This window comes from Erpetoichthys calabaricus, chromosome 2, assembly GCF_900747795.2.
Source record: "Erpetoichthys calabaricus chromosome 2, fErpCal1.3, whole genome shotgun sequence".
Taxonomy (NCBI): domain Eukaryota; kingdom Metazoa; phylum Chordata; class Cladistia; order Polypteriformes; family Polypteridae; genus Erpetoichthys; species Erpetoichthys calabaricus.
This window is the reverse complement of record NC_041395.2, coordinates 145,976,042-145,995,812: the sequence shown is the minus strand read 5'-3', so window position 1 is coordinate 145,995,812 and position 19,771 is coordinate 145,976,042. Positions and strand designations below refer to the sequence as shown.

At 35.5% G+C, this 19,771-nt stretch overlaps 1 protein-coding gene across 7 annotated transcripts in view; it reads left to right on the top strand.

The window, feature by feature from the left end:
- Positions 1 to 19,771, top strand: part of mcf2l2 (MCF.2 cell line derived transforming sequence-like 2) — a 399,475-nt gene that overhangs the window by 294,995 nt on the left and 84,709 nt on the right. For all 7 annotated transcript variants that reach the window (XM_028794595.2, XM_051923916.1, XM_051923915.1 and 4 more), the window contains exons 17-19: positions 4,311 to 4,426; positions 18,305 to 18,374; positions 18,560 to 18,652. In XM_028794595.2, the coding sequence (XP_028650428.2) occupies positions 4,311 to 4,426; positions 18,305 to 18,374; positions 18,560 to 18,652 (279 nt within the window). The remainder of the gene's footprint in view (positions 1 to 4,310; positions 4,427 to 18,304; positions 18,375 to 18,559; positions 18,653 to 19,771) is intronic.

Sequence of the window (19,771 nt, the reverse complement as noted above, 5' to 3'; positions counted from 1 at the left end):
AAAAAAAATTATTAATTGCTGATGATGTAGATCGTTTTGTCTGTGCAGAAATTCCAAATAGAGAAACCTATCCTGAATTATGGTACAAAGTCATTAAACACATGTCTCACGGACTTCATTTAAAAGATTCAGCATGTTGGGACTCGAAAAATTCTAAATACTGTTTTTACCAAAGTTTTAAAATAAAAGTGAAACTAATGAAATAGCAACAATTCAAAGAAAAAAAAATCTTAAAAGTATGTATCTGGAAAACCAAACATGGGGGTTGGAGAGCAAAGCCCCCTAGTTTGTAATAGGGTAATGACAGCATATAGTTTTCTGACAGTTCATGTTTCATGTCTACATATTTGACATATGAATATTTGACTGTATGTTAATTAGATAACTTATTAGAAAAACTCAAAGAAAGATAACAAGATATATAAGTATTGAAAAGAAACCCCTTATACTTTTGTGTTGTCAATTTTTCTCCATATTTTTGTGTAAATAGTTTTGCTTTAAATTTTTACTCAAACTTAAAATGAAGAACTGTGGAATTATTTGTATGCATATGTGACAATGAACCACACTCAATTCCTGAAACCCCTTCAGAAAGCAGAAGCTTTTGAATGTTTGGAAACAAGACAAAAGCAGCTTCAGGGGCAGTTGTATAAGAGGAGCATAGCCCCTACGTGGAATCTGTTGGAGCTGATATTTCAGACAAGAAATGCAAAATTGACACACCTCCTCATTTAGTCCTGGTCAGGAGAATCTTAATGTGATTTTTTCTTAAGTGTTTTTCGACCCCTAAATAGATGCCTAATAGGTGGGAGTGTGCTAGGTCACAGACCTTAACTTGTAGCTAGATAGATGGATGGATACTTTATTAATCCCAAGGGAAAATTCACACCTAACCCTAACTACCCAGCAGTAGCAGGAACTTCCTCATGTTCAGCTACACGGTTGTTGTCTAAAATGAAATGTAAACTCAGTGCCATGGGATAAGCAGTCACCTGACATAACTGCATTCCTTGCAATTTGGAGGGAATCATTGTTCAACTGTGTGTGCTTTAAACATACTGGCATTTTTTGGAATTGAAAATGTAAATCAAATAATTGATCAGTAGTGACCCTCCCAAGGGCAGAGTTTCTTTCCCTGTCACTTCGTCACATGCCTTGATTGAGGTGTCTGATATATTTGTTGGGAAATCTGTTACGTTACACTGGGTAACCACTCCTTTTCCTGAATGCTTGTGCGGTGCACAAAGTGTGAGGGCATCCTGAGAAGGGGATTCCCCATCTACTGCCTGGCCTCTATTTTCAGTCTTTCCAACTCTTCTGTCAGACCAGTCTTGCCCTAGTATGACAGGATACGGGGGATTGCATATAACAGCCACCATTATCTTTTGAATTTCCCTTTGATATGTAATTCTACAAGAGGCATTCCTGTACCAGTTGGTTTTCCTGTGAATACATGTAAGACTGGTTTACCTTGATACTATTCTACATTAGAAATGTTGCTGCCAAAATCAATTAAGGTGGTGACTTTGCCTATTTATCACAACTGCACCTGTATTAGGAAGGGTAAGTGGGTGGGCTGACAGTGGCCAGTCCATTGTATCTTCCATCCTGTGCACATCCATAGTCCATGGGCTTATGAAGTCACGGAGAGCTGGGTGTGATGTGCCCAAGTTCCACAGATTTGAAACAGCTCAGGGATGACAGTCTTTTTTGGGATGGACGCCTTGTTCAGATTCCTGACTTGTGGACTTTGATCAGTTTTACAGTATATGATGAGGACAATGCTTTCAGTAATCTTTGGGCCTTCCTGTGTTCTTTTGGAATATCTTGGCCATGTGGTGATGTTCAGTCATCTCCACCAAACTGCCCATCTTCTTCTAGGTCTGGCGGTAAACCTGTCGAGCAAGACTGTCTGGGAGAGTACTAATAAGGTACTTCATAAACAATTATTTCAGCTACGTTCTCTAACAAATTTTCTAATGGCTAGAGCCAATGAGCTAGTTGAAAGCTTGCTATTGGGATGGTCTTTCTGGATCAAACTTTCACTCATAGGAAGTATGTGCTTGCTGATTAGCAGTTACCCCATAGTAGGTGAGTATCTCTTCTTTTAGCATGTCATAATCCTCCACAGCCTGCTCATTGAGGTTGTAGTACAAGCTAACCTGTCACCAATGTCACAGGGTCCACTGGATTGCTCATCTTCCAGAGAATCATGTTGACTATGTGACTGTAATAAGATCACAAGACTAGATAAATGTTGGGGAACCACAGGGTGAATCCTGTTCAATTGGCAGGTTGATAATAGCAAAAAAAAAAAAAAAAAAAGTGGTTTCAGTCAATGCAATAGTATTCTTGGAATGTCTTATTTAGATGCAAGTTGTTTACTGACTGTTGACTTCTAGTAGGGTTGGGTCTTATATTCCCTGTGACTGGAAGGGGCAGGATGTCACAGTTCCTCCTGCTGTCTGTCTTCAGATCTGAGGTAAAAAGAGGGAAAGACCTAAATGACCGCACCAACCAATGTACAAGCAGTATAGAAGCCCTGAAGATGCCCCTTAGTCTTGTGTACTTCTGATGGACCCAATTATTAATGTCACCTATCTGAATAGTTTGGTTAACAGCAAGGCCTGAATTATGACAGTCCTTATTAATATTAGCCCTTTTAATCATTTTGTTTAAGATCATGCCAAAATTTGTAAGAGCAAAGCATAAAATTTTGCATGAAGTAACAATGAATGATAGAATTTAAAATATAGACTCTGAAGGCCTGTCTTGTCTGGGGTTAGTGTTTATAGCTCCACCGTTAGAAAAACACTGTGCGAAGATTGGACCAATGGCAAAGTAGCTGTGGGTTTTACAAGCATATTCCAGGTGAGTAAAAAGCAGAACACCATGTCTGGAGAAAAGCTAATACCGCTTTTGACAATAGGAGCTTTATACCTATGGCGAAACAATAGTGTAATGTCCAAACCAATCAATAAAATAATGGTAATTTTTCAACTGTATTACAGGAATCATCAGGGGAATGTTAGGTCATCCATTTGAAAGCTAACACTGATGTACAGCACGATCATGCAGCACAGAGATATTAACTTCACAAGTCTGCATCACAAAGAGTGAAAAAATAGAAATACAGAGTTTTGAAATGGCTTCCTCCAGAAGTGCCCTTATTAAGATATTATGTTGATTTCTAAAACAAGCCATTAATGCTTGAAAATGTAGAAGTACCATGTCAACTAAGGTGGTTGTTTAAACAGAAATGTTGCCAGAATAACTCATCAGTTATGTGAGAAGAATAGTGTATGAATGACTACACACTACTTAAAATTTAGTAACTATTTAATAAATCTAAGGAAACAATCATTTTGTCATACAAACAAATATATTTTGTAAAAATTTAAAATTTTGTTTTCTTTGTTTACTCATTCTTATTATGCCTTAATAGGATTTGGCTGTTGATCTAATAACAATATTTATTTATATAGCAAATTTTCGTGCAAAGAATGTAGCTCAAAGAGAAAGTTACAAAACAAACACAAAAACAAATAAGATTAGGTAAGAATAATTAATGATGAATAAGCAATAAAGAAAATAAATAAAAGTACATAAATTCATATAATCTTATAAAACAGAGATACTGTATATAATTAGTAGCAGAGTAGTGTCCTTATATACAATATCATATTGTAAGTCTCTAAAGAGGTGTCCAGTAATAAGGTCAGTTGGCTGGGAGGACAGGAAAAAAAATCCTCCAGTTAAATTGAAAAAAAATAACAAAATCTGTAGGGGTTCCAATACCAAAAGACCGCCTAGTCCCCCACTGGGCATTCTACCTAACATAAATATGCTTAAATCATTCCACAGGCTTCATCCCAGAGAATTTGATGATGATTATTATTATAGTTAAATTTACTGACAGACGTATGCACTTTCTTATCACAATTTATTATATAACAGCCATCAGAACAAAGAGATCACCAAATGGAATAAAATGTATTATTATTGTAATTTAACTTCTTTTATAATAACATCAGTGAAGTGAAATCTTCTATTTTTCCTGCCTTTAATGAAAAAATTGATTTGTTATGCATTTCCTACAAAGTGTAAACAGACTGACTCAACATATATGCTTTAGTATCTTTACATTTTAGATAATAAAAAGTCTGAATTAGTGTATGCCACCCTAATTTGATTTACTTCATCAGGTAGAAGAACATAATAAACAAGAATAGTTGAAAAATGACATTATTATGGTAAATACAAATACATTATCTTATAAACTTTTAAATATTTGTGTCTGCCTCCCATAGGGTTATGTTGCTGAGCTGGATAATCCTGAACTTTTTCACCTTATTCCATCAGCCTTGCACAGCAAAAAAGAAGTGCTTTTTGGCAACCTTATGGAAATCTATGAGTTTCACAACAGGTAATGTAGTAGCAGAATGATATTTATATTTTATCATATTTAGTTTTATTTGCATTCATGTATCTATCTGTTGTTGCACCTGCTTTATTTTACATATATTTTTACATTATTTTTGTTTCTTTTTGCAATTTCAGTCTTAATATATTCAAAGTTACATTGTTGTTGTTGTGTGCTTGTAGTTAAGTCAGTAGTGAACAGAATGATTGCATTATACAGTAACAGAACAGAGAGCAATATGTGCATATAGTTTTATTTCAGTTTACTTTAACATAAAATGAATACGAGTTTCGGAATTTATTTTTTTATGGACTTGCCCAATACATGTGTGATGCTTGCACATTCTTTTGTGCCCATGTGGGCTATTTACAGATACCCAAATTTCCTTTCACAAGCCAAGATGTGACAGATTAATTGGTGACTTTAAATCAGTCTAGTAAGTATATTTATAGCTGTTTTCTATGACTTGGCCATATTATGGATGAGCCTTGACCTGTGAAGGTTCTTACCTTGGTCCTGATGCTGCTGGTATATGCTTTGGCGTTCTACAACTGTGTAATGGAAAAATGTATTCACAAAAGGTATGTATAGAATTAAGGATATTATCAAAGTTATAAATCCAGTTATGAAATTATTTTTCTTTTTTATGTTGTGAACGTTTATAAATATAATCAAATAACCAACATATAACAATAAGACTTTTTCTTTTCCTGTCCTGAGTGTTGTACCACACCACCAGGAACAGCAACACAGCCAACTGAAGTTATTGCAGGGCCATTCTTTTTGGAAACATTGAGCAATTTCGCAGCTTCTGTGTCCAAACAGGTAAATGTGCGTTAATACACGAAAACAGCATGGACTAAAAATATGTGGTAATAGGGAAGTTGTGATTGAAAGCTTCAGTGAAGCTGAATGACAAAACCAAAACTGCAGGACATAATTAATGTACAGTACATACATTAACATTTCAGGCTCACCAAAGGGGCTAAGAGGCAAAGAGGATCTGTTTAGTACAATACAGAGCCAATAAGTACAAACAAAGTTCTATTCTTGTCTCATTTTTTTGTTTATTTATGTTTGTTAAAACAACGTAAATGTCATTGTCCTTAAAATATAAAGTACTGAAGAGTTTGTTTCAATCAAAATTCAAGCTCACATGTTATTTCTAACTTGTGTTCTCAATTTTCATATGCTTGGCTTGGTATGGATGACTCACAGTGGTAAGTGGCTGAGTAGAAAACTTCAGACTTTCTATTTGTAGTAAGTGTTCCACTGGAAAATTAACAAGCACTCTCAGGACCAGATGAGAGATATAAACTCATTTGTGTGTTTTGTGTCTCTAACAACTGGACAATTTGTTTTTGCTATTCAGCTATAAAAGCTAACTTTAAAATACAATCTTTGAATTTGGGGTGGGCGGTATGACCAAAATTCTATATCACGGTATTTTTCTAAATTATCCCGGTTTCACGGTATTCGACGGTATTTTTTTCTCCATGCATGAGTGGATGTTAACCACATTTTCCACTGCAATTACTGGCTAAGAATAACCTATTCCACTGTCAAGAGTATTGTACACTGTACAAAAAAAACATTTTAATGTGCACACAATTATTAATACAGTTTTGCATTGCCCCATAAAGTGATAGTTTTCAAGGGGGTGGCACTAATGGAGAATGTATCACATTGCATGACAGATGCAGTCAAAATATAGAACCTTTTTATTGAACAAATTTTGCAAAAACAAACTATAATTTTGACAACATATTTTCAACCATACAAAGAGGTATTTAGACTTAGTAAAATATCCAGAAGTGCTTGTCAAAAATTGTATTGCACCGAATATGTCTTAGAAAAGGAATAAATAGAAAATATTTTTTGTAAACCAACTACACTTTCTGTTAATGTTAACAATCTCTGTCCACTGACACGTTAAAGTGACTTTTTAAACAACTTTATCATCATTAAACTGCATAATATTTAAACTAATAAATAATAACAATAAAATAAATAATAGTATTATTACTGATAGTTGCACTATTACTTCAAGATTTCAAGCCCAGGTGCATTACACAGTATTCACCAAATTAAAATAAAATAAAACAAGTGCAACTTGGTGATGACATCTTTACCAACTGAACCATCATTTAGGCAAACTGCATTAATATGGACCTTGCTTCAAGCTAAGCTATACTGGGAAGAAAAAAACAAACTATATGTCGAGAACAAAGTCAACATTTCCACTTTATTCTTGCCATTTATGTCGAGATTAAAGTCAACATTTCCACTTTATTCTCACCGTTTATGTTGAGATTAAAGTTGACATTTCCACTTTAATTATGAAGTAAACTATGAGAATAAAGTAGAATGTCATAAACTAAACTTCTTCCTAAAATCAATGTTTAATCAATTACTTAATTTACCCCGTCATAAATTAATGCAGCACATTAAATGCTTTGTGTTACGTTCCCAGACCCAGTGGTTAATCACTACGCTTCTTAAACTGACTTCCTCCGCACTAAGAGAAGACAGCGATCACCATACAGAATCCATTCACTTCATGATATTCCTGCTTTCTGAAAGTTTAGAATGCTAAGATAAATACTTGATATCATTTTCATGATGAAATGCATTAAAGCAGGTATTACACATGCACGGTAGTGATGCGGTAGTGCTGCTCCCTTGCAGTAAGGGGTCCCCAGGTGTATGTTCAGTGTAGAGAACTTTATGGCAGGTGTGATGAGGCTCCAAAAAACTGGATGTATGAATAGCTATCGCACAGGTTTAACTTAAATATTGTGTAAATGTTGGGTTTGTGATCTGCTGGTCGGAGACACAAACACAGAATTCAATGCATGTTCTTCTGAGCGGGCTATCTTTATTGCATGCATGCTGTCTCTATCTGACGTAGGCTACCAAAACCCCAGTTCCTATCCTTCCTTTTTCTTTCACCACATAACCAATCACCACACGATAAACGTCTTTGTGAAATTAAAACTAGTTATAAACTTAGCCCACAGAGTGTTCAGAACTTTAAAAATATCTTCGTTATACATGTTTAATTATGCCATCCGTTCAGAGTTGCGCCCATCTATGAACAAGTCGCCAGCACATCGAAGGATGAATACAAGCAAAACATACACTAGCAGGGTCAATACAGCACAACAAAACCCCACATCCTACATGACTTTGAAAGGAAACTGAAGCGCAGAGTAAACCCACCAGAAAAACATGCAAATGCAAGGCAGGCACGCCACCGTGCCCCCATATGATTAATGCATGCTTTAATGCATTTCACCATGAAAATTATATTAAGTATTTATTTTAGTATTCTAAATGTTCAGAGAGAAGGAAGATCATGAAGTGAATGTATTCTTGACTACAGATCGCTGCCGGCGCCTCCTCTTAGTGCAAAAAGAAGTCAGTTTAAGAATCACTTAACACAAAGCATTTAATGTGCTATATAACTTATGACGGGGTTTGAGAAAATCTAGTAAATTAAATATTCATTTTACGATGAAGTTTAGTTTACGATGTTCTACTTTAATGACAAATTACGAGAATAAAGTCAACTTGTTGACTTAAATCTTGATATAAACGGCGAGAATAAAGTCAGCATGTCGTCACACTATTACACAGTACCCAGGTACATTACACTGTATTGAAAACAAATAAAACAAGTACAACTTGGCTTGCAGTATTATCCAGTAGTATAGAAACAGTATTTACACATTTGAACATAATGGTCCACATCCGACCTTTTAAAATCAAAGTATCTCCAGACAACAGACATGGCTCCTTGTTTCGGCAAAAGTTCTACTTCAAAGTATCTCCAGGCTCTCTGTCCATTTTCACCGCGCAGCATTCCTATGCTACCGCCCACTATTTGGTGGTGTAGCAGTGAAAAAGAGCCCTAGTGCAACAAATCTGTGTTTAGCGGTGTAGCAGTGAAAAAGGTCCCCACTTGAACAGTTTCCCGCTGCGCCACGTTCCGAACGTCGTTTAGGCAATTTAAACTGGTGTTGCGGTATAAGAAAAATATAAAAAAAAATAAAAAACAGTTTTCAGTATGAACCGGTATACCGCCCAGCACTACTTTGAATTGTGTTTAGTCTTTTTGTCCTTGTAGTTCCATCTAATATCTTTCTCCCACTTATTTACCCACACTATCTTTAGGTTGCATATTAAACTCTTATTGAAGGGTTTAAAAAGGACATTCGACAAATGGAACATATTTATTCATGATTTGTTTTGTAAGGTTCCTGGTCTTAGTAAAAATAGAACTTGTGTGTTTTTGGTGGTACAGTGTATCTGAAGTTAATCTTATTCTAAATCATTTAAATTACATGGCCAAGGAGCATGGTGACATGTTCCATGCTGGTCAGAATTTCAGTGTAACCTGTAAATGTTACAGTAAATTTGAAGTTGGATATATAGTTTGACCTGATGAAGCTTCTGTAAGTGGAGCTAATTGTCTGAATGGGTTTTCCCAGACTGTAAAGTTATTTACTCTGTTGAAGAACCTTTCCACTCATGACTATAGGTGTAGTCAAATCTCTTTACTGTCACATGTGAACAAGATCTTGTGGTCTCCACAATGGACAGCTACTTCCCTTTATCTTTAGAGAACAAAAAATTATTTTTGGGCATCGTAATCTCTGATTTGGAGGCACTGATTCCATTTGGTCATCCATCCCGTGCAAGTACACAAACAGTACATTACAGCATTTACAAATATCAACGACTTAAGCAAAATCCTGGAAATGTCTTGATGACTTTTGCTTTGTCATGACACATCCACATTAAGATCTTGTTCTAATACCGTTGAAAATGACAGTGATGTCTGGTATTGCAGGATTCAAAGAAGGGAAAGAAAATTTTAAAGATTCTGAAACAGCTGATTACAGTAACTGCCACAATTTTAAAAAGCAGTACATTTGGCCTCACAATTATATTTAACAAGATGATCTAAGTGTTAAGGCATTGGGGGCATCACAGTTATTGGTATGTATTCATTAAGAGTTTAGGGGCCTAGACCCAGGGTTGGACAGTACTAGAATACAAGTACTGACGTTACGTATTCAGAATACAAAAGCAAGTATTTAGAATTCAGCTTGCATTGTGTTTTTAAAGATGGATCCAACAGTACAATTACTTTATGAAATTGATCACTGAATGTTTTTAAACTACATTTCTGTATCTGTGAATTCAATCAGCCGTGGAGTGATAATATAAAATCTAAAAAAAATTTCCAGAAAGTTTCAAAAAGTAAAACTTGAATTTGCCATACGGTGAGCACTATGCTGAATGCGCACAAATTAAGTGATATGTAGGCAGTGTTATATATACCCTGCTGTAGCATCCTGGCATTTCACAATTCCTCAGTTTCTGTCCAGCACTTATTGTCTGAGCATTGTTCACCTTGTGTCTCACTCATTCGCTACTTTTGTATGTAACTGGTTAATGTTAATGTTCAATTATTGCTAGATGGGGTTCTAAATGTTTTCTGTTAGGAACCTTAATGCTTTCTCTGTCTGTCTCTCCCTCATACTGGAGGTAGCAGCCCTTTGGATGCAAAACGCTTTGCGATGTGCCTTTGATTCTGGCTGTTTCCGTTTGCTTTTTATGTGAGCTAAACTTTTTCATAAATCTTGTTCTTTTTCCCCAGTGTTCTAAATGTGTTTGTTGCTTTATATTGGTTTATGTTTTAAGGAGTAGCAGTTAAGTAATTTATTTAAGCAGTATCACTCAAGATGCAGAGGAAATGTAAAATGACATGCTGCTGATTCTGGCTAGTCTGTTTTGCTTTTTAGCCTGTTGAGTCTAAATGCAACTCAAAACAAGTAATCTATGGTTCACTTTATTTGACCAGATTAGACACAGTTGCATAACACTGAGCAAACCATCTTGGGTCAGTTCCAGAAAGAGATTTAGTTAATCCTGGATCTCAGAATGAATCCTGGTTTGCACGATTTCGCACCAGTGGATTAGCCAGCTCCAGAACACTGGATTTCAATTGGCTTACAAAATCCCAGATAGGTTGATCCGGATTAACTCATATTCACAGAAAAATTTACAAGCCCTTATTGAGTTGTGCACTGAACAATTGATCAACCAAGGACTACAAGTCTGAAAAACAGGGGACAACCTTTATGCCAGCAGAGCAAGATGTGATGATGGCAATGCATAAAGATTGTCGTCACATCCGATAAAAGAGGTGCAGCAGCTGCCAAGGAAAGAAAGGTGGCGTAGAGGAATAATCACTGAAAGAATGAATGTGTAGAAGTTTGTGTAGTAAATTGTTGAATTGTTCAAAATGTGTACCCCTGAGTGATATTTACTTGTATCGTTGTATGCTCTCAAGAAAGAATTGTATTACATTTTTACAATATTAATGATATCAAACTTGCAAATCTCTGGATTTTCTCTTTGATGATTTTTATATATTTCTGTTTTGGGAACACTGCCTGTGTGTCTGTCTGTGTGCGCGTGTGTACAGATGCTGCTTCAAAGTTAGGTACACTTTTATGATCACTTTCCCGATATGTGTAGCATTTTCGGCATTTTCTATATTGTGTAAAAAAAACTGCTCAAAAAAAAGGAAATGTCCAAGGTTTGCATCAATGCGAGCTCAAAGTCACAATGTGTTAACTCTGAACATGTCATGTTTTAGAAGGTTGCTCTAATGTATTAAAGCCTCAGATGTAGAACAATAACAGACACTCCTCTGGGCATGCCAGAATGTCCATTCGTGGTCTAGTTATGTTTCTTTGGACAGAATTTGGTGAAGGAGTTATGCTTCTATGTCAGTTGCTCCTTCAGGAAGGTACACAACATTTTCAAGATTTTGTTAGCTTTTTCTGCTTAAATAGTGCATCTGAGATAAGCATTTCTGACAGGACATTAATGAACTTTGATTTAATGGTTGAATGTTCTGCTGTAGTTCCAAAGCTTTAATCCTTCATGTTAAACCTGCTCCTTTGTAGGTTAGTTTCAGAGCATTGGTTACCATAGTAACTGAGCTGGATTACGTCAGCTCTTTCTTTCTGGAATAGGCAAATCCTGATTCTGTTCCAAAAAGCAGGATTAGTTAGTTATCTGCATCTTTGGCCTCACTGAAGACACAATTTTGGCTTAATCTTTTCCAGAAACAAGGGTTTGTCTAAATCCAGGAATTCTGGAAGGAACTTAACTCGGTTTCCATAAGTCACAGTTTACTTTAATCAGATTTCACACAAATCCTGCTTTCTGGAACAGAATCCTGAAATTTACATGGATGTGCACTCACCTCTAATTATGACAGATGCCAGGAATTAAGCGTAAGTATGTAACAGGAAAAATGCATAACCTAAATTTGTTTTTAAAGATAATTTTAAGCTTGTTTCTTGAAAGAACAACTCAAGAATGTGAAATGGCTAAAACCCATTTCAGATATTTAATTTTTATTAATAAAAGTTTCATGAAAAAATTTGTTCCACTTGTTTAAAAACAAGATTTATTTTTGTGAGATTTAAGTGCATTTTCAAGTCACAATTTAATTTAAATATTTTTAACTTGTTATGCAATTTTTATGAGCAAGGCTATAAATATGTTTCTATAAAGTGTTTGAAAAGTACTCGTAAAGTATTCAGAATAAGTTACCCAAGAATTGCATTTTAATAATTGCAGAATGCTAATCTGAATACTTTAAGGACTGTATAATCAGTATTCAGTAACTAAACACTTTCTTAGAGTGTTCTGCTGGAAACTGTCTGGAGTGAAACATTCTGTACCTTTATTGTTATTTACCTTAGAAATTTAAGAAGATTTGCATCTCAATTGCAGGCATTAATGTGTTTCATAAGGTAAAATAAAGCAGAATTGTATGTCAAAAAGATGCTTTTAAAATTGCCTTTAAACTTTACTGGAAACTAAAGTAGTGATTTATGAACTGTTGTAGTAATAAAAATATTAAAAAGTTATAACATTTAAACACTAATCAGTTCTGCTAAACAGAAACGCATTTTTTACATGCTTAATTTTAATAAGCTTCCTTATAATTTTGCAATGATTCTTAGCTGCAGAGAGCAGGTCATAGATACTGTGGCAATGTGACAAATGTTAGATCTGTATCAAAAATAAGACAGATGTTGAATGTTATCAATGTTGTCTTTCTTTGAAGATTTAACATACCTTATGACAACCTGTCTTTTTTCAAAGATGGAAATATGTTTTTTACTCATTTACTATTCATCTCTTTTAAGAACTTCCCCAGCACTATGTCTTAGTGACATCTTAGCTAACTACAGACAGAAATCAAAATGTACTATCTTCAGACTTTATGTAGCAGAAAGTATTCAACAAAATGAAGTAAACCATCTACCAGCAGAGCCTAACAGTCTAATTATATTCTGAAGCATGCATATTAGAATTGGTGTCAATGGAATCTTAAGATGAGCTTAATTAATGTAGAATTTCCTTTGTTATAGAAATTAAATAATTTTACATGTAGTACAACATCAGTCTGTAAATATAACTGTACTGCAATAAATTACTTTTAACAGGCTAACCATTGAACTGTGGTATGTGTTATGGTTGCTACTGCTACTTCACAGGTCCTGAACACCTGGGACGTCCCAGTCTAATTACTGAGTATGCATGCTCTCCATGTGTTTCCTTGAGTATTTTCTCCAGGTACTTTGTTTTTTCTCCCACTTCCCAAAGACATTTTCTATCCCTTTTATTCACTGTGAGTCTACAAGAAAGCAGCTCCCATCTCGGCAGCAATGGGCAGGAAACAACAGTGAACAGGTCACCAGGCACTGTAATTGTTGAGAATAGATGTGCATACCATTTTTTGTTTATAGATTACACATACACTTTTATATCTGTTGTAGAAGAAAAACAATGCACACATGAGATGTTTAGAGAATAAAACTTTAAAGTACTGTTTGCATGGTGCCTTTATTGCTGTTAAGTAGAGTTTTATTCCCAAATCAAGGCATTGTTTCACAAAAATTGCATTATTTTCAAATAAAGGTAGCATCTTCATAGGGCTGTATTGCTTTATTATTTTCAACTTTAACCACAATATAAATACACTTGGTTACAATCTGAAGGTTAACCAGGAAGATGCTGCCTTTATTTCAGACCTTGTTATATGTGGCAGGTATGGTGGTACAGCATTTAGCACTGCCAACTTGTGGGTCCATTTTACTGGATTCCAATTTCATGCCTGTTCTTGTCTGTATTTGATTTGTACCATGTACATGTGGCTTTTCCTCCTATGCACATTAGGATAATTGACAACACTAACCTGGCCCTGTACAGTATATGTGTTATTGTGTATCTGCCATGAAATGGTATCCTGATTAGATTAGATTCCTGCCTTGGATTGGGTTAAGCAGTTTCAGACTTCTAAATTGCTCTGAATGTGTGTGCTTTTGTATATATATATTAAGGAGTGCCACAATTACCAGATAGAAGAGGGTAATGGGAGTGTGTGTTCTCAAACACTATATGCTCATTTACTTCAGAGAAGCTGTAAAAACAATTCACAGACATCAAGTTTCTTTGTCATTTCTGTTTGCTGACATTTTGTAACTTAGCAGGAGTGTGATTGGCATAGAGCATTTAACAGTTAAAAGACACATCCACACAGTGTATGGTCAGTAAAAACAATATACATGTACAATTACATTTATTCATTTAGCAGATCTCCTTGAATAAAAGCAAGTGAGCGATACTGTACATATGATAAATACACTGTATATATGAAGCTGAACAATCACAACTATCAGCTATAGAATCTCTATTAAATATCAAACAAAGGAAACCTTATAGGAAAAGCACTTGCATACCTTTACTAACACATGCTAACGTAAACTAAACCAAGCTTTCAGAAAGGTGTTTATATTTTGCTTTTAAAGTCCACTTGTGACTTTTCTTAGACGTATACTTATTCAAATATCTATGCGCTGCCTTCCACATCAGTTTGCCCCATAATTTTGTGGATTTGCTTGTGGATTTTTCCCTGTAAAAGTGTGTTTTGTTTTGCATGTTTCCATCGTATTAATAGACTGACACCCTGTACGCAAAATTTTCATACCCCAGTGCTGTTCATATCATGAATAACTGCCCCAGCAAGGTGGAGCTACCCAGCTCCAAACCCGTGGCCGTACAGTAAGCCAGGGCGGCTGCCCTTTAGTGTCCTGGGGAAGGTAATGCCCTTTTTCTTTCAAATAATTTTGGTTATCCTTCTTGTTATATTTTTTAATTCAGTCGTCTGTTTTCAGGACTCAGAAGGTTGCTCAGGGCACTCTAACAACCTTATTTACTTGCACAACACTATTCATTGAAACCATAATAAAGCTCTTCAAGTCAAATAAATTTTTTTTTTTATTACTGAACAATCATTCACACGAACACTGGACAGAAGGCTAGATCCAATAATCCTTTAAACGTGTTCATACACATATCTTGGTGGATATGGGAGGAAACTAACAAACACATGGGCAGAACATGCAGACTCCACACAGATGATGACTGAGTGCTGGAGTTGAACCTTCATTTCTGGGTCCATGAGGTTAAGTAATGTACTCTTTAATTTCCATAATTTTCTTGGTGTAACTAACTTGAGAAGAGTCTTCACCAGCATCTTTCACCTTGTTTGAGTACATCTAAAGTATTACAGTTTTTGCATTAAGCCTCTTGCAGATTAAATAGAGGAAAATAGTGAGGAGGAGATTTGGGAGCATGTGCTGATAGCACGTTGCTGCACCCACCACACAACAAACCTCTTCAATTGGGACTCGAATGCAGCAGGTGACACCTCAGCATCACACTGGAACGGTGTGAGGTTTTTTTATGGTGGCTGGAGTGCCAATCCTGCTACCAATCCCCAAGTTTTCCCTGTAAATTGGAAGAGCTGCTTGCAGGGCTGGATGCAGATTAACATCATAACCAGGACGAAGCAATTGCTTGTTTATGGCCTTGCTCAAGTGCCCAAAGAAATAGAGTCACAAATCACAAGTAAACTAAACTCAAGGCAACAATTCCATTAAAATTAAAAATTGATTACTAATAGAAGTCCTTGGGAACAATAGAGGGCACTACTAGGAGAGGTCATCCCTGGTCACACTCTCTTCTTGTCTTTGTTTTCAGAAAAGTAGTGTAATGTAATGCTTGTTTTTAATATGAGTTACTAGTAAGTTGTCTAAACTTGCATGAACCACATTGCTTAGATTTTATACTGTCATGAACATCATTTGTTATGATTCTTTTTTACTTCATTGGTCATGTCAGAGACACTAATATTTTCTTTTTGAATTAATAGGGGGCTCTGCCCCCTACTCGCTTTGCTCGGCAACCCCCTATGCATTAGTCATTTCTCAGATCTGCTGCTTACGATGAATTGTGCTGTGCTTTTGGATAAACATGAATATCAACTCTGTCTTTGATATCTCCGTCTTTCGAAACTGTTATCGCTGACAATTTGTCACATGTTGGTTTATTATATACTGTATGTGAGCATGATCTTTTGGATTCATATAGAAATCCAAGAAAACTTCTTTGTCTGTGTTTTTCAGATAAATTTCGTGTAAAGTGTGATACTTTTGGACGTATGGATTTGTATCCATTATTGGCTGTAGAACTTCTAATGTCTAGTCATTTAACTCTTTTAATTCTTTGTTGCATCGCTTCTCCGTGATCATAAAACTAAACCTGACTGAATTGTGGTTTCTTTGAAATGAAACTTGTAGTACCTCTGTCATATCACCCATGTCCATATATTTGATCTCTTGTCGATGTTCCGTTATTTCACTGAGTAATAATTTCTGTTTTTTAGTGCTAATGCGATCTGTACTATCAGTTTTTTGAGACTTTCAAATTTTAGTACTTTCATAATCTCTAACCTGCTCTGCATGTGTATCACGCCAATGTTTTTGAACCTCTTTACAACATTCTACTTTGTCTTTTTCTCTTTGTCTTTTCTTATTCTACTGTTTGTCTTTTATTTCTGCCCCCGCTTGGACCTTTTAGGTTTTCAATTCATCTCTTGGTACAAAGTCTTGTCTTGCGGGACGTGACATTATCTCTCTGAAAATGTCTTGTCTTGTCCCACGATTTTTTTATATAATAGAGAGTTTTATTTCCTTTTATTGTTGACATGGTTAACCCCATTTTGTGGTCTGTTTTTTTTTTTGGATGGCTGATACTATTTTGTGCTTTATTTCCACCATTTTATTTATGTTTAGTAGGCTTGCTGCTGGTCACAAAGTCAGCCTTTTTTTACACAACAAGCAATCTATTATGTCCTTTTGTTTTTAGTTCAGTTTTGACATTTGCAACAATTCTTTATTTGACTACTGATTTTTTTAAATTTCCTATCTGCAAGTTAGGAGGTTTCAGGGCTCTGTCTCTACCTAAATTGAACACTTTGAGTAGTGAGAAAAGCGCTATATAAATGTAAAGAATTATTATTAAATGATGCTGATTTGGGGATTGGTATTGTAATTAATGGGTAAAGGATTATTAAAAGCTATGTTGCTAGTGATACCAGTTCAAAGGATGACATATTTCTGAATAAAAGGATGTGGAAACCTAGCTATCATTAATAATAATAATAATAATTCATTACATTTATATAGCGCTTTTCTCATTACCTGACTGAACCTGGTGTTCCTAGAGATAGTAATAGAAAAAGGATGAAGGAAGAATGTAAGGCCAATGACAAATGCATCCCTTTCTCTTCATCATGTTTTGTCCTGACATGCCTCATTCCACCACAGGGTGCAAAGAGGTGCTAAAGGATTCTTTTTGTCTACAGCCATCAGACTGTATAATGCTTCCTTCTCCTCCTATTATGACACATTTGCCCTAACTAGTTATATCAGACACATTGACACAGGGACATTATTTATTTAGGGACCCTATACATTAAATGCACACTCTGTATATTTTGTTTAGTTCTGGGTCTGGCACTAGTGTATTTGTTTGCTCTTCTTGTTGTATTCTTTTGTACTATAATTATTTGCAATTCTTGCTTAATGCTGTCCTGTATTAATGTAACACAGGCAAGTTTACTATGAAAGAAGCAGTGAAAAAGGGTTGGGTTCCAAAGTTGGGTATACCCTGTGTGGACCACCAGGGGGCATACCAACCACCCTATCTGGCACAGACAGGCACCGACACAAGTGCAGGTGCAACACACCTTTATTTTTTAATGTGGGAAAACTTCCCCATGCTTCCCACCCTTACAGCATAGATCTTCAATAAAGAATCCCAGCTTTTTTTCTTCCTTTGGCCTTTACACACTCTTTGACTGGCTTCCGTTAGCACTTCCGGTGAGGTGGAAGTGCTGTAACATAGGACTCCAACAAAGTCCATGCTCCCTCTGGTGGCTGCCCTGTAGTGTCCTAGGGAAGGTAATGCCCAGAACACAGTCTCTCCTCTGGTCCTTCCAATACAGGGGCATCCTGGCCAGGCAAGGATTCCAGCCGTCCGGCACACCTGTTTATTAACAGGATACGTGTGATTGTGTGTGAGGATGACACCTGTGTCTTTCACAAATACAGCTCAACGAGCAAGCTTCTGCAGTCTTTTGGTCATACATGTGTGATGCCCCAGGGTGCCTGCAGGAATGTCCCTGTTCCTGCGACATGGATAGTCATGAAACCAAGATGAACTAATGCAGTTAGGACACAAACAATAAGATTGGTACAAGTGCATTTTATTCCAAATAGGCAATGTACAAACAGTGCAGTGAAAAGCAAAGTTTTCATCATTAAATAAATAAATGCATACATATTTTTAATCAATATTCTTGGTGCTTTTTGTGAGTATGTTTTCTGGAAAAACTATTAATTATCCTTGTAAACTAGACATTTTTCTCTTTTTCAGAATATTTTTGAAAGAACTGGAAAATATTGTTGAAAATCCAGAGTTAGTTGGAATCTGCTTTTTGAAAAGAGTAAGTGAGGCAGTTATGTTGTTATATACAATAATAATTTCAACAATAAACCCACTTTAAAAGGGGCATTCATAACTCATAAAAAAAGTGGTACTAATGTAATCCAGACCACGTTTATTACATAACCACCATTCATCTCAATTGCAGTAAACATTTTCACTAATATGCTTTAATTTTATTTCTAGAAAGAGGATCTCCAGGTTTACGAAAAATACTGTCAAAACAAGCCTCGATCAGAAGCTCTCTGGAGGCAATTTGGAGATAATTCATTTTTTCAGGTATTTAGTTTGGCACATTAATTTTGTATTGTTTACTGATAAAGAGCTTTTTAAATAAGTTAAATAATAAAACTGCAAATTATTTTAGTGTAATTCTTTTTGTGTGTAGCATACTTCTAGTATATTTATTTCTTTGTGAACCTAATATTCAAGTAAGTTACAATGTGATGGCCAAACTGAACATAACTGTCCCATCACTAAGAGTAATGCAATTAAATAAATTATACTGTGTTATTTCATGGAGATGAAAATATTATGAAATTGTTTTATAATTAGAGATTACCAAATTAATAAATACATAAAGTATGTACTGCATTCCTTCCTGCAAGAAGTCTTCATCCAACAGAAACCCAAATGAGAGTAGTTTTCATGCAACAAAAACTCAAATGAGAGTATTTAATTCCAGTAGTTATTTTATGTTTTGCAGAGTTTAATGTATGAAAAGTCATTTTCACCAGGTTATTAATTTTATTTTAAACAATAGATTAAGGTGAAAGGTCAGTTTTATGTCACAACTTGGACAATTTGGGTAGTTTAGTTTTATCTGAATTGTTCGACTTGTAGTTCATGTGGTATTTCCAACTCAGCATCTCGGATTTTCTGTGTACAAGGGTATATGAACGCAGCAACAGCCCTGAAACTGCTAGTTGAGTATTTTCATACCCCTAGAAGTCAATCTCACTACATACCTAAACCATCTCATGTGACTGTTCACAGTTCACAGAAGAAGCAGTCCTAGTCTGAGATCCTACCACATTGCCGAGGTCTTCTTCTGTTTTGAACAGTGAGGCCAGCAACCCTGCATAATAACTTGATCTCGGGCACTTGTACTTGATTTCATGACTTCAGTAATTATCATATTAGAAATACACAGAATTGTTTTCATATTTTTGAATTTGTGTCACTGGTAGATTAAATCAAGCAGTGAATCAACAATGGGGTGTAAATCAGCAATGCAGGAATTTATATAATATTTTAGCCACTAGGCAATATTGTCTAATATTTTAATTTAGTTAAGTTTCTTACATTTTGTTATTTAACTTTTAGAACCTATTATAGTGCTATCTAAAAATAGTGCAGGTAAAAATGTTGCAGAGCCTTTTACTGTTATATGACTAA